At 40.3% G+C, this 16,552-nt stretch overlaps 1 protein-coding gene across 4 annotated transcripts in view; it reads right to left on the bottom strand.

The window, feature by feature from the left end:
* The window catches only part of LOC106877781 (uncharacterized), a 234,168-nt gene that overhangs the window by 58,733 nt on the left and 158,883 nt on the right, over positions 1-16,552 (bottom strand). For 3 of the 4 annotated variants that reach the window (XM_052967253.1, XM_052967252.1, XM_052967254.1), the window contains 3 exons: positions 13,948-14,100; positions 6,244-6,328; positions 5,369-5,469 (listed from right to left, as the gene is read on the bottom strand). In XM_052967253.1, coding sequence (XP_052823213.1) covers positions 5,369-5,469; positions 6,244-6,328; positions 13,948-14,100 — 339 coding nt within the window. The remainder of the gene's footprint in view (positions 1-5,368; positions 5,470-6,243; positions 6,329-13,947; positions 14,101-16,552) is intronic. The other variant, XM_052967255.1, reaches the window with a different exon arrangement.

The following is a 16,552-nucleotide window of genomic DNA, read 5'->3' as shown; positions in this document are numbered from 1 at the left end:
CCCCCCCAACACATATGGAGGTAGTTTTCTTTGATATTAATCATTTGGCTGAAACTAACCTGTGAATGAGCTAAGTTTATTTTCTGTTGCAAATGTGTGACTTCTTTTGTCAAAGTTAGTACATTTCCTTTCTTAATCACAGCTAATGGCAGAAGCCATGCATGGTGTAGATTTCATTTCTCCCACTTGTTTTAAAATTTTCATGCAATATATTACTATAGAGATTAACCAGATTTTGTACATAATCACTAAAATATCTTTGTAGATTTCAAATTTCTAGTAGCATTAATTGTAATTAAAAATGATCACTAAAATTATTTTATTAAGTCTGAATAATAATTTCAATAGAGTCATGTAGAGTTCACAGTAGCCTGCACCTTTCTAACTCATATTTACCCCCCTCCCTTGCTAGCATAGTTGATTGAAAAAAACATGAATTAACTCTTCTGGCAACTCACCTCTTCCTTCTCTATTATTAAATACAATATTTGGATGTATTCCCTTTGTCCACCACATTTTTATATACATGTATGGTATGCGAGTTGCATACATGTACATGTGTACATGTGTGTACTCATAAATCCAGGATGTATACATATGTGTGTATGGTTACAAATATACATATCAATCTTTGCTATATAATCCACTTCCACCTTCCTTCTTCTCTTTTCTGGCTTGCATGAAATCTATCCAATCTTTCCTTGTTTCTCCTTGCTGGCTCTTGCCTTAGATGGTTTGTGGTACTGAGGAAATTGTTATTTATTGAATAAATTAGCCATGTACAAAAGCCCTTTACTCGCTGGTGAGTGTCTTCACAAATCTTCTTTTCAGGTGCTGACAATAGTCCCCCAACTGTCTTTCCACTCTCCTTTCTGAGTATATAACTTTAGGGCTACCACAAATCCTGTTAGCAAATTGCCACAAATCCTGTTAGCAGAAGTGAAGGTGTCTAGATGTGTGATGTGTGCAAGAGGTAAGATGGAGGGGAGCCTCACATGGGCAAAGAACTTACCCTCACATGGGTAAATTCTTTTGGGTGGGTGGTAGTGATGGATGGGTGTGTATGCAAACTTTTGGTAGAAAGATGGGTAGATATAGTAATTGAGGCCAGTGTGTGTGACAGGATAGTGAAGCTGAGACAAGTCTACAATATATATTTTTTTCTGCCTATACTCCACAAACTGGGCTGGTAGATAATTAGAAGGACCAATTTTTTAAAAGTCTTTTTGCAAACTAGTTGATGACAAGTGACAGAGAGTTTATTATTGTAGCCAGTGACTTCAACGGATATGTCGGGCAGAAATCCAATGGATTTCAGGGTGTGCAAGGAAGTTATGGCTTTGCTTCTGGAAATGTAAAGGGAGCAAGGCCACTGGAGTTCAGTGATACAAATGATCTGATAATCTGCAACACTAACTTCAGGAAACAGCCAGCCACCTAATTACCTACCAATCTAGTGGGCACACAAGACAGAAAATAGGGTAGACAAATGCTTGAAAATGCAAACAAGAAACGTACAATCTGAGTTAGGTTAGTGGTTCAAAGGGCTCAAAGAAACAAATCACTCTTACAAAAAGAAAAATAGATATAGCATCTCAAAGATCATCTTTCAACAAGTTGAGCAGCATCACGTCATCTTCAAATTCCAGTTGATTGATCCTATACCTGCTGGTTTTGATACCACTTCCAACTCAGCTGTGCATGTCAGTCCTGTCCATAAAAATTATGAACAGGACAGGTGACAATATGCACCCTTGATGGAGATCAACACCCAGATTGAATGGTTTCACACCAATTTATCCAAACACAAATACTAGGGCATTCATATCAAGACTTTGAGGCATCAAGAAGCTGTCCAATGATCCCATACTACTGCCGAATCTTCCGTGGAATGTGGTCATATGCCTTTTCAATATCTACATAGCAAGTATTCACCTCTTGATGATACTCCCACAGTTTCTTGAAAACCTGCTCCTGTGTAAATATTTGGTCAGCTGTGCTGCATCCAAGGTGAAAACCACATTGCTTGCCAGCTAGCTTGGAATTGACAGTATTCCTCCATCTCTTCACCAAACACCCAGCATAGACTTTACTAGGGAGGTTTAACAAGGAGATTCCTCTATAATTCACTCTTTCTTGTCTCATTTTGAAAATTGGGATAATTATTATCATTTCTAATTACCACTTCTTAGGTGCCTGTTCCGTGATCCAGGCCACTTGGTGCAAATGAGTCAGCTAGAGAATACCTTCTCTATTTAAGGCCTTTAACATCTAAGGGTGTTGCCACATTTGAGCTTGTTAATTGCTCCTATGACCTCTGTCTTAGGTGCACCTGATGTATGTTAGATGTTGTGACTGGGTTTAGATCAGCAAAAGTATTCTCTCCACCTCACAAGGATGAATCTTTCTTCAGAGGGAAGGACACTGAATGAGTTTCTGGGAGCAAGGTGAAAAGAGGGACTTATTATGAAGTTTGTGAATGGCCTGCCAGAATACTTTATTTGCTGATGTAAACTGGAGTCCAGCTTAACCCTAAAGTCTTCCATATCTTAACCTTGAATGCCTTTATTGTCTCTGCTGCAATTTTTCATGTCTGCTTGTGCAAGTGCAACAATGAGGACTTATCTCTAAGTCAATCTTTGTAAGCTTCCTTCTTTGCTTAGATGGTATCTTTAACTTCTTGATTGAACCAAGGGGTCCTCCTATCATCTAGTATCACATCGAGCTGAATTTGCCTGCAGCATTTGACAGCTGAAGCAGAAACTGCCTAGATGAACAGTCGCTACTCCATTTCAACATTCTTAGTTTGTTCAGGGAGTTCTTTGAATTTTGATGCAACAGTATTTGCATACCTGGTCCTGGCCACCTTATCAGTCAGCGCTTCCCATTTTATCCTGCTTTATCCTGTAGGTTGAGCTGGCCCTGCTAGTTTTGCAGGTTTTCTTGGCTTTGGGTAGTCTCAGGTTGCAGACAACTAGATGGTGATCAGTTGACATTTCAGCCTCTTTCTTAACATGAACATCCAGCACAGAATCAAACTGATCAGAGACAATAATAAAATCAATTACTGATCTCTGCCCCTGATCTCGACTAAACCATGTACATTTACGGATGCCTTTGTGCTTGAAGGAGGTGTTCATAATAGAGACCCAATAACTAGAAAAGAAACCTAATAAAGCCTCTCTTTTTGTATTAAGATCAGGATTGCCATTCTTTCCAGTTACTCCTTTTCATGTCAGGCAGTCAGTACCAATATGTGAATTGAAGTCTCTTATTAGGATATATGACTCAATCTTAAATACATCTAATGTTGTAGTGATTTCATCACCAAAGGCTCTGTATTCAGACTCCCTGTTAGACACATATGTTTGCATCACTCACAGAGGCCTGTCTTTCAGACTAAGCTTGAAGAAGCAAATCATTGTTCCCAATGAGATCCAGTCCATGATACATTCTGACAGCCAGGGACTTGTGAGTATCCCCACTTCTGCATGTGCAGTCATTCCTAGCACCACACTTGAATAGTGGAGTTTCCATCCTTCCTCTAAATCTACAGTGCTAGAGCCATGGAACTTTGTTGAGGAAACCCTGACTATATCTAGCTTGTAGCAGCTGGCCTCTTCTGCAAGTTCCTGCTCCTTAATTGTAAGGGTTGTGACATTCTAGTTACCAACTGTTTGGATTTGCTCTCTTCTGGACCCTTTTTAGGATTTCAAGAAATGTAAACTTTGTGAAAGGTTATTAAATGTGGAAAATGCATTGAAGAAAGAGGGTCATCCCGAAATTGATCCAAGAGAGAGATCAACTATCCTAGTTGACAGCAGTATTATAGATAAGGATATAATGATAGGAAAACCCCTGGTTCATCAGGCATTATTGTTGAGATGCTTAAAATATTTGGCAGAGTAGGATACAGTCTAGTCACCCGAATAGTTAATCAGGTATACAGGAAGGTGTCACACCTAATGACTGAGACAGCAGCATTATACCAGCCATTATAAGGTTAAAGGAGATGTCTTAGGTAGAAGTAAGTATAGAGGTATGAAACTGCTGGACTAGGCCATGAAAGTAATGGAGAGAGTTAATTAGGAACAGAATTAGACTTGGTTTTGCTCTGGGAATTACTACTGATGATATCATCATAGTCAGACAACTGCAGGAAAAATATTTAGTTATGAGTAAACCATTGTATTCAGCATTCCTGGAGAAAGACTTTGATAACGTATCTTCCTCTGTGACCTGGGGGTCTCTGAGGAAACTAGGGGTAGATCAATAACGTACGAAAGCTACAAGCCATGTACAGGGGTGCAGTCAGTAAGGTTAGAGTCAGCAATGAGTTTAGAGTTCACCATTGTTTGGTCCTCAGTTGCCTCCTATTCATTATTGATCTCCAGGTCATAACAGAGGAATTTAAGACAGGCTGTCCCTGGGAACTACTATATGCCAATGATTTCACTCACATGGTGGATCTGTAATACAATTAGAAAAGAAATTCCAGCTGTGGAAGCAAAACTTTGAATCAAAGTACTTTAAAGTTAACTTAGCAAAGACCAAAGTTTTAGTAATCAGTAAAACAGACAGGACTCTACTATATTCAGGTAAATGATTCTGCTTAATATGTAGGACAGATATAGGCAGGAATTCCACATAGTGTATGGGTATGTTGGGCTATCAAGAAGACAACCAGTGTGAAAAAGAAAGTTCTGGAAGCTTAAGAATCCTTTAAATGGTCAGAGATTTAGAGATGTGTTACTTGGAGCATTTGACAAAAAAGAGGAGGATGTAGTGATATAAAAGTGTGGAGCACAACCAGAGGTTCCTACAGGACAACTTTCTGAGGGCCACCCTTCACCTGTTTCCAAGCAAGGTAATATTTCTCCATGGTTAGACATGTTTTCACATCAAACAATATTACATTACACAAGGATAATAGAGATTTTAAATAATGTAAATATCAGACACAAATGTTGAATAAAACTAACCCATAATATCAACATCAGATAGCTTATACCTCAATGTTATCTTCAAATGCAAATGTCAATTTGAGTATGTCAGATATATGTACATGAAATGAACTTACCTGAGACAGTAAAAGTACATGGGGAAAATACATTATCATGCTGTGGCAACATTACAAATAGTTATTAGATAATATAAACCAAAACACAAGTATCAAGCCATGTCAGCATTAGACACAGGTATAAAAAAAAAGGAAATATATCAAATTCAGCAGCATCAGACACTTGTCAAATAATACTAACATCATACAAAGGTCACAAAAATGTCGTCTTGAGACAGAAGTCAAACAATGACAAAGTTTTATAATAAAAGACAAATTATACAGATATTGGATAAAAGAAATACACACCATCATAGATATCAAGGTAACTCAACTCTTCAAACTTAACCAAATTTATTTGAAAAACGTGACTACTGTTAGTTGTTAGGGCCCATTGGCATTTTAGTGGACTGCAATAAGAAGAGAAATTGTAAGCAAACTAACTTTAGCCTGTCAAAGAAAATCATTTGAAAGCAAAAATAGAATTAATGTTTCTAACCAATCAATAAGTATTTACTTATGTGTAAGTGTGATAAAAAAAAAAGAAAAGAAAAATCTAACTTACTTGTGTGTTCAGCAATCAGGAGCGTGCTGTTTTAACCCTTTAGCATCTAGATTATTATGTCGAGTGTAATGCCTATATATCCACATTGTTTTGAATTAATCATGCATTCTCTTGTAACTGTGAGATTTCAATGGTGTGTTTGTATATTTTTAAAATGACATTGTAAGGTAGGTGTGAGAGATTGGTCCATTTTAATATAAAACAAGTAGAATATTTGGGCCAGATATGGCTGGATTAAATGATAAAGGGTTAAACTTTAGTTGTGGTAGGAGTAGAAACCAGCAAGTCAACAAAACAATCATTACTTGCTACAACCCCTTTTGGCACCCTTTAACCAAAAAAAGTAGATTGGGCAAGTGAAAATTGTCTTGATAAGAGATAACACCGTGGCAAAATTATAAATGCAGACGACGTATTGTTGGATAAGAAGGTACGCTACGGAAAGGGATAATGCACTACTATTATCAGTGTTATTATTGCAAATATATGCAATATGGTGTACATCATGCATAGCATGTTGTGGAAGTATGTTGTAGCATATTATGTCATAGGATAAAGGGTATGTCATATTGCATATAAAAATTATTAAAAACATACTCTGAAGCTGGAAGTAACTTACGTTATTAATATAATGTTATTATATGGTGGTTGTATATATCCACTTTCTCCTCCATTTATAAATTTGTTATAGGGTTCTTTACATTCTGAAATGGAATAATAATGAATTTTACAAATAGAAATGTGTGTGCATATGTGTATTTGTCACTTCAATGATCACAAGTATCAAGACACACTCAGATACAAAATTAACACTCAGTGTATCTTTATATCAAATATAAAATACAATAGAAATAAATGTAGTTATGTATGAAAAATTGTGTACATTTGAAATCATTCCTGCAGCACATTGTTGTTTAGCACCAAGTCAGCCTTGATCAAGCCATGACCATCTCTTCTTTTTGTCAGATATATGTATTTTGGACAACATTATGCAAGATTGATTGTACAGCATGATTTTCAAACAGGTATTAATTTATATGAGCAATGCTGGGTACATATAGCTATCGTACATTTATAGAAAACAATAAACATAGTCTACTTCTGTCGTGCTGAAATGATTAGTCAGCACCATTGTCATTGGTTCACTTGTGCATTGTTATACATTCTTTTAGCAGGAGAGTAAGTGAATATAAACTTCTGATGACTGTAGGTGATTAGAAATGTGGGGATGAGCTAGAAGAGGGTCATGACGTCAATGGTCAAGGGGCTGACCGTAAGAGGAAGCACGAGAGGGAAAGTGAGGTGAGAGAGGTGAGCATCAGCCTCTTTTTGCCCACTGGAAGCATCGTGAACAAATGTTAGGGAATTCACTTCTGGGCTGGTCAGATAGCAGCTGCTTATGCTGGGTGACAGGGGTAGGGCAGGAGTGTCAGAGAGATTACTGCTAGACAGGTGTTGATGAGAAGAAGGTAGGTGAACCTCTTTTCATTTCCTATGCACAACAAGCTATTTTGGCAATCATTAAAGATATCATTGTTCCCTAATATATGATAGCAGCATATAAGATAAGGATCGGCAGTGATGTCATCAGACCTCTCTATGGTGAAGGAGATGTAATAGTTTGGATTCAAAAATTCAAAGTTGTGGCCAGGCTACAAGACATCAAAGATGTAGCAAGCCTCATGGTGCTGTAATTGGAGGGGAGCGTGCTGGCACTGTACCTCGAAATGAATGAAGAAGAACAACTGAGTGGGCCAAAGATCAAGCAGTGCTTGAGTGAGGCTTATACAGAAGGAGAGTACACTACTTTTGCTAAGCTGAGGATGGTCAGATGGACAGGGGAACAGATTGACAAGTATGCTGCAGAGGTACGGAGGCTGGCTGTACTACCTAGTCTCACTGGAGAGGGTCTGGAGAAAGTAGTGTGACTGGCTTTTGTGAATGGCTTTCCTGACAATGTATCAGTGCAGCTACAACAATTGCCAAGTGGCAACAAAATGGCAATGAGTGAGCTCATTGTTCAAGCTTGCATTTGACACAAAACACATGGTGGAAGGCAGTGGTGATGGCGTTTGCAGAAGCCCGTGATGCTGCATGGTGGCCATTGAAAGATGAAAAGAAACCTACTGTGGAACGACAGTGTTTTAAGTGCCAGGGACCACACATGGTGAGGGACTGTGCAGAGCTTGGACCAGTTTGCTACCGGTGCAGACAGACTGGGTATATTGCCCAAAATTGTGGCCAGGGAAAAGGCCACAGGGAAGTTACTGCCTCTCAAACTTCCCCCACGAATGAGTAGAGGCATTTGTGCAGCCACTGCACAAAGTTTAGGCCATGGTTGGGGAAACACATTCAAGGCCCTTGTGAACATAGGTGGCACAATGTCTCTCATGACCCCGAAGGGGACAAAGAAATGGAAGGGGGTGAATAGTGTTCAGGCGATTGATGGCAGCGAAATTGAATGCAAGGGTAGCAACATGGAGATAGCGGTGCGAGGCACAATGTTAAAGCTGCAGGCAATCATGATTGACCAAGTGGTAGACGGGATTGATGTGGTAATGGGAATGGACGTGATCGACCGCCTTGAAAATGTCAGTGTTGGAGGAGACGTGGTTTCACTTGTTGCCAGGGGAGGGTTGCGCACCATCAGTTAGGAACGTAAGAAGAAGCAGAGCTCCGTGAATGGCTGCACTGCCTACACCATTGAAGACAAAGATTTTCAGGCAGCATTTGATGGTCAGTGGTGGACGATAGAGTGGTGCTGGAAAGAGGAACCCCCGATGCTGGAGAACAGGGTGAGCTGCTACCAGCATACCCTGAAAGGACATGCTAGGAGTGAGTTTCAAGAAGAGGTAGAGAGGTGGATTAAGGAAAGTGTTCTTATCCCATGGAAGGAAGAGGTGGTGAGCAGAGTGCTACCGCTAATGGCAGTGGTGCAGCCAACAAAGGGCAAAGTCAGACCAGTACTGGACTTTCAGGAGATGAATGGCCATGTATCATTACACACAGGTGGTGAGGCAACTGACATCTGCAGTGAGGTGCTGCATGTATAGAGACAGTCAACTAAAGCAGCAACGATTGTCAACTTGATGTCAGCATATTTGCAGCTCCATGTGAGCAATAAACTATAGCAGTATCAGCTGGTGCAATACAAGAGCCTGACATATTGTCTGACAAGGCTGGGTTTCGGGCTGTATTCTGCACTGAAGATCATAGTGACAGTGTTCAAATCTATCCTGGGAAACGTGGATAGGATATGAAGGGCCACCAATTCCTATATAGATGACATCTTAGTGGACAAGACTGTACCACCTGTGGCAGAGGTTGTAAGACGTCTGAAGAAATTCAGGCTGATTGTGAAGCCACCAGAGCTAATAGCTGGAGGAGCTGCACTGGAGCTTAAAAGAAACAAAACAGTCGTGTTGGTATTTCAGAGGAAGAATGAGATCCCAGAGCTGGGTGGGTACCAATGTCAGGAGGAGAGAACTGTTCTCAATGTGCAGGAAATTAGTAGGTCACTACCCAATCATGGGGTGGCTGCATACGGCATGCAGTTATACCAAGAGACGAGCAAAAGGGGAGAACTGGGGTGACAAAGTGGGAGAGGGGATGGTGGTGATGATGCAGGAAATTCCAAAGAGGACAAGAGTAGAAGACCCAGTCATAGGGAACTGGTGTGTGCCCAAATCAGATAACGGGACTATATGGTGTGATACTAGTAGCATTGCAATAGTTGTGCTGGAAATCAGAGGTGTCAAAGTGGAGGATGCGGCCTGGCTTCAAAAAGCAGACAATTACAACCACTGAGTTGGACGCAGTGCTGAAAGGAGTGAATTTAGCCTTGAGATGGGGTTGTGCTCCATTGAAATCCAGATGGATTTGGCTACCATGCTTGGCTGGGTAGGATTAGTGATCACCAATGAGAAGAGGGTTCAAACTAAAGGGACAGCAGAAATGTTAGTGAAGCATCACCTAGGGGTTCTAGGAGAGCTGGTTGCCCAGTTTGGTCTGAAGCTGTATGTGGTCTTTGTGCCTTCAGAGAGAAACAAGGCAGACGTTCTAACCAGGGTGAGAACACCTGGTTAGGAGAGCTGGAAGAATCGAAGCTGCGGTGTGTTGGTTAACTGACTCTGAACTAAGGAGACTACATGCCATGTATCATATGGGCATGGATCGGACCCTGTATCATACCAGGAGGATTGTCGCTGACATTACTAGACAGAGCATCCAAAAGGTGGTCAGGAACTACGACAGGTATCAATCCATCGACCCTGCTCCAGGTGTGCATGAGCAGGGAAACATTTCAATAGAGCACAACTGGAGATGACTGGCAGTGGATGTGACACACAACCGGCAGGGGACATATCTCTTGATGGTCGAATGTGGGCCAGGCCAGATGGCCATTTGGAGGGAATTGAGGGCAGGTACTGCAGATGAGATGGCACGTATTCTAAATGAGGTATTCTTAGAGTGGGGCCCTGTGGATGAATTGCTGATGGACAACAGCACAGTGTTTTGTTTGGAGGTGCTGAAGGAAATGCTTGACAGGTGGAAAGTGCACTGCTTTTTCAGAACGGCATAGAGGTTGAGTGGAAATGGGATCGTGGAAAGACATCATCAAACGATCAAGGCCATGGCAGAGAGGGGACACATCTCGCCACTAGAAGCAGTATTCTGGTACAATGTGTCACTCTGATTAGGACAGGCTGAAGAGTCCAAGCTATATGGAGCAATATTCAAATATGAATGGCAGCATCCGAGTAAGCCATTGGGATCCCCTGTAGAAGAGAGAGGGCCTTTTGTGGAGGTGGGAGATGAAGTCTGTTTATAGGATTGTCGCTTCATTGGATGATGATTGTGGAGAAAAGGAAGAGAATGAGGTTCCCAGCTTAAGAAGATCACAACATGCAAGGCACCAACCAGGGTGGGTGGCAGATTTCGACATGGATTGAAGTGAGGAGGTGATCTTTGAGATCAGGGGGGCATGTAGGGATGAACTGGAAGAAGTGGGTCATGACATCAATGGTCAAGAGGCTGACCGGAAGAGGAAGCATGAGAGGAGAAGTGAGGGGAGAGAGGGGAGCATCGGTGTCTTTTTGTCGTGAACGGACACTAAGGAATTCACTCCTGGGTTGGACAGATAGCAGGTACTTATACTGGGTGACAGGGATAGGGTAGGATCGTCGGAGAGATTACTGCTAGACAGGCATTGACGAGAAGAAGGTAGGTGAACCTCTTTTCATTTCCCACGCACAACAAGAAAGAAGCATAGTAATGATTAATTAATAAGGCCCAAGCTGCTGGAAGGAGTTGGTTTGTGATTGTAAAGAAGAATTCTTTTTATTTGAACTACATTCATCAAAGGAAAATTTAGTGTTGCTTGGCAGGCAAGAGGTGAGGATGTGTGTTCTCTGGTGGCTCTCAAACTCTGCAGTCGTTCTTGGTGTTAAACTGCTTTAATACAGAGAAAAGTGTGAAAAAAAAGTTGTAGAGCATTTCACTAAGTTCTATATTATGTGATATTGTGGCAACCTATTTGGTTGATAATCACAGTGTTGTCTGACCTGAATGTAGACTGGACCCAACTATTAGGGTTGTATGGTTTTGATTCTAGATCTCACATCAGCTTAATAATATTAGCAAGAAGTAAAGAGAAAATGTAGGAGAAAATCATAACTATTATTATTACTACTATTACATAAAATTTCCATTAATATGCAAATAGTTCTGCTTGTGTAGGTGCTGTTTATCCCGAAGGAAACTTATGTGAAATGCTGGATGCATCAAGCCATTTAAATATGTTCTATGTGGAACATGACTATAAATTCCCATTGAGAAAAGTAGCTGGGTGAAAGCAGGGTACAAAAAGCATGGTTTGTGTTCCTTTGTGAAAATGCCATGTGAATGTGGCATGTGTGTAATTGGATGTATGTATGCATGTTGTTTACACTAACAAGAAAGGTGCTGCAGAAAGTTGCATGAGAAAACTGAAAACATTTATATGAAAACACATAGAGAAAAGTAATATTTGTAGCCACTTTAACATGGCTGTCTATTTGAGCAGATTCTACTGCAATTTTTTAACCCCAAAAGGACATCTCCTCTAGCTGGTTAACAATGCACAGCTGCATCCAATAAAATTGCAAGCAGGGAAGCAAACCCCTACCATCTCCTAGCGACAGGACCAGTAGACCAGTCCTGGTTTTGGACTATTTCTGCCACTCCTCAGTACTGGACACCTCATCTGCTAGAGATGATAGTAGCAAAATCAGTGACATTGCAAAAACAGTGTGTAGAGTGAATGTATGATGGCTGGTGGGAAAACAGCCAGAAAGATTTGGAATACCATCAAACAGGCATGCATGTGTGAGAAACTGTAAATTGAAATGTGTCTGCAATAAATAATGTGCACAAAATCATCTACAAGTGGGTCTGTGGGAAAAAAAAAGCAGGATTAGCTTTAAACATGACTTTGCAAAGTTATAAAATGTGCTAGCATGAAAACAAAGGAAGTTGGTAGAATTTCAATTATTTTGTCTTTTAACTGAATGAAATGAAATGTAAATCAACTGGATGAATGGTACTGAATCTAAAGAAAATAGGTACGTGCAAAGAAAGAGTCCTTGAGAGCCTATTCTGTGAAATCATGTATATGAAAAGTTGTTTGGTTGCATTTTGTTGTTTGATTCATCGGCTGCAAGCTGGTTTCACTGTTTGGTCTCCATGCCAACTGTCAATTCTAGTCACCATTTCTTGGTTTGGCCAATAACAAATTGTTACACTGTTGATGTTGTCATTGTAGTTATGAAAGTGTGGTAGTAGAGCAGTGAGGTTATCATATTGTTAGCTTTCTGTCATTTTGAAGTTTGTTGCTGAGCTATTTTCCTGTTGTTGGCTGTATATTACTTGCATAGCTAATTAGACTGTTATTTTTAGCAATGAATTGGTAACCAAAGTGGACTGTGAACATCATTATTATATGCATTTAGCACTGGACAGCCTGAAATTGTCTCTTATCTCTTGGTATTGCTTGGAAAGAGGAGCAGATGTGTCCTCAGATGGCTCACAAAGCTCTGCCATTATTCTTGGCATGACACTGCCTTTGATACTGAGAAAAGCATGTGAAAAGGTCATATAACATTTCACTAATTTCTATATGGCATGATATCACCTGACTTGAATGTGGACTAGATCCAACTATCAGGTCTCACTGCACTTCTATATTTTTATGAGTGTGTGTAATACTTCTATTATATTCTTTCCCTATGTTTATAAAGAAATGTTTTTCATTATTTTTTAACTAGGATTTATGCAATGTAATTCTTGAAACGTTAACATAAGTAAAAATTATTGTATTAACCTTTTCTTAAATGTGTTTGAAACAAATTTAAAGGAAAATCAAGAAATTAAATCTTTTATAAATAATCATAAACAGCCATAAGAAAAACCCATGTAAATATCTCCCTGAAATAGTTATATCTTAAATTACATAGGCGTATAGATACTTTGTACAACATGAGTGAAAAATTTAGAGCAAGCATAGTCTTTTGAAAATAAATGAGCAGGAAATATTAAGATATTCTTAAACTGTTAACTCACAGCTTGGTGATGAAGTCAACCACTGAGTACGTTATTTCTTAATGTTTGGATACCTTTTCATAAGAGAACAGAAAAATATATTTCTCTCTTGGATTTTCTTCTAGATTGCTATGTTAAATATGATGATGATGACGATGATGGTGGTGAAGAGGATGATGAAGATGATGATGGCAATGACAACCATACCTGAGTCAGAAGAACAAGGTTCAAAATTGCATCAAACTATCTAGTTGACAAGTTTAGTGATTATATTTCTGTCTTGTAGATCTCAGAGATATCCCACCTTTACCAAATGTTTTCTACACCTTGATTAAGAAAGAAACTGAGGTTTTATAGATCCTTTCTCGAAACAGTTTACATTGATATCTATAATTGGCAGAACTAATGAAACCATAGTAAATGAAAAAGAATCAAGCAGCTGGTATTTCTTGTTGTTTGAAAATGCTCACTATGATTACTCTTTCTTATTTTGATTGAGTTTGATTGAGGATAGTGTCTTAATTTGGCATTAAGAAAGATGCTCTATGGATTCCTGACTTATCTTGATGGTTCCTTTCTAGTTCCCATGGTTTTCTTCTGTGGTTATCCAGGCCTCATATTCAATAACATTAGAATTTTCTCAGGTGGTCTGGAACACATGATCAATTTCTCTTAAAGATGATGCTTAGGTAAGAATTTTTTAAAATTCAGAAAAAAATTTCAGAATGGAAAATTCTCTATTTACCTGGTTCTTCACTTTGGATGCTGCCTATAAATCCTGCCTTATCAGTTTCCTTTTTTAAAAAGAATTCAACAAAAAGGCTATTATTTCTGGAGTGGTAGGTACTGATTTTATTCTGACAAGCATTTCCATAATTTTCACCCTTGTTGCTTGACCCTTTTCAATAGAAGACAAAAAAGATATGTTCCAGTCTTTGTGCATGAATGTGAATTTACGAGTAGAATATATGAATATGAGAAAATAATAGAATTTATTCCTTTCATACATATTTGTGTGTGTATATCCTCTTCTTAGTTTTCTGTATTTTTTCCTGTATTTTGTGTGTGTGTATCTGTCTGTTTGTCTATCTATCTATCTGCTGGATGGACACTAGTCAAATGGGATCCACATAAGTTGGAGATTTTTGCATGTTTAAAAGTTTTCATTGTCAAATATTTTGTGTTTAAAAGTTGTGCCACAACATTCACTTCAAAACTTGATAAACATTTATATAAAATTTTGCTCCTGTGTGGGCGAAATTTCCCAAACTTTGAAGGCTTTCGTCGATTCATTTTAGCCCTTTACTTTTAGTGGGGGATTGGAATGCTACCTTGGACACACATCTAGACTATGTGGGCAGAGATAGGAATAGACGAAGATGCAAATGATTCAGAGACCTGCTCAGATGCTTTCGACCACCCGAATGCGCTAACGTGAACATGGAGCAACCGCATTGAGTCGTCGAGATCGTATCTAGATAGGATATTGTGTAGGACAGTAAATAGAGCTAGCGTAGGGTGTCAGCAATTCCACATAGTCAGCTATATGGATCACAAACTTGTGGTGTGTACGCTAGACTCAGATATGATACATAGGCAGGGTCCCAGAACTGGAAAATAAACGCGTCTTTCCCATCGAGACAGGTTTTCAGAGACCAAATTAGTACACTAGTAAAGAGGGCATTGAGGAGCTGGTCGGCGAGACGCCAAAAGACTACGAAGTGGTGACGGGAGCGAAAATCAACTGGGAAAAGTTGGTGGGCTCGGCACCTGGAGAAGCAAGCCCATACCATCTGACAGTGCCTCAGTAGTAGGACGCTGGACGGACGGGCCAGTCAAGTTGCTCGGAGTTTGGTTCAGTCCGGACCTGCAAACAGAGAAGAACTGGGACGAGATAACGAGTAGGTTGGCCACGAGAGGAAGCTGTCCCTAAAAGGTTGGGCAAAGGTGGCAAACATGTACATCGCGTCTGTCATCAACTACCGCCTGATTGTTGTGCCTTGTCCCGACCCTACCACCACCAAACTGGAACGTATCCTCTTCCGCTTCTTGTGGAAAGGAAGTGTTCCGATGGTCAGGCGGTCCGTTTGCTGCCAACACCCACTGAAAGGAGGGATGGGCATGCCGTGGTTGATGATGCGCAGACATGCGCTGAGACTGTGACATCTTCGGCTCTACGTGGACGACGGTGAGCAGGTGTGGTCACCGTTTGTGTGGTGTGCTTTCCCACAGCTCATCTTCATGACCGAGCTACAGTCGTGGATCAAGAAGAGGCCAAGGAAGGGTGAATGGCACCGCAAGTGTCGAATTGCTCTTGGGTCGACCTTGAGCAACTGCATCACAACCAATGCATTCTATAGGGGATGAGTGGAGGGGAGGTACGACGATGATCTTGGGGCGAACCTGGGCATCGACAAGGAATACCTGACCTGCACGTTCAAGTTGACTTTTGGGCCGGGACCTATGGACAACTTCCAGAGATCTCTGGCCTGACAGTGCTACCGCGAAGCGCTACCCGTTTAGGATAAGCTCTACAGACATGACTCGAGAAACACGGAGCCGACCTGCCTGAGATGCGGTCAGAGCGACGAAACCATTCTGCATGCACTCGTGCAGTGTCCAACCATTTCCGACCTGCGGGCTTATGTCGAACGACTGCCGTCACGTGTGGGACGAGTCGGTTTATCAGCCATGTCTATCGTCAATATCGTCATGCCTCCTTCCTTCAAACGGGAAGGAAGAGCTATTTTTATCGTACTTTTGGCTATGGCAAAAGAATGTTTCTGGTGGACACGCCTGAAAGGATTAGAGACAAACATTTCCCTCTCTAGTCAATCTCTCATCAACTTTTTCAAGTATCACTTGAAAAGGAAGGTGAGAGTAGAGAGGCAAGTTTTGTTTAGCGAATGTTTCAAAAATAGATGCGTGAATGTAGCAAGGATGGCACGTATGAATGATGAAGCCATCTTGAGCATGATCCTATGAACCAGAAAAAAGAACAAAAAATTTAAAATAGAGAGTTACTTACTTGTAAATAAATGTGTTAACATGTGACATTATTGCCCGAGGTTACCGTGGTCTTTTTGTAGGTTTTTCTTTCCACAGATAAACCTCCCCATTTCTTGGGAACTTTTTATACTATTTCGACTTTTTTTGTGTATATCCCAAACGATTTCCATCCCTTTTGATCGTTGTCCCTAATTTTTTTTGTTTTTTTCTACTTCATTTGTTTTCGCCCCCCTCGAAAAAAAAAAACACTACATTGTATTTGTCCCTTCTATGTTCAGCCTTGTGTGGCCAATAAAGAAAGTTATCTCTCTCTCTCTCTCTCTCTCTCTCTCTCTCTCTCT

This window comes from Octopus bimaculoides, chromosome 4 (genome assembly GCF_001194135.2).
Source record: "Octopus bimaculoides isolate UCB-OBI-ISO-001 chromosome 4, ASM119413v2, whole genome shotgun sequence".
NCBI lineage: Eukaryota > Metazoa > Mollusca > Cephalopoda > Octopoda > Octopodidae > Octopus > Octopus bimaculoides.
Note: the sequence above shows the minus strand (reverse complement) of the source record. Positions and strands in the feature narration are given on the sequence as shown.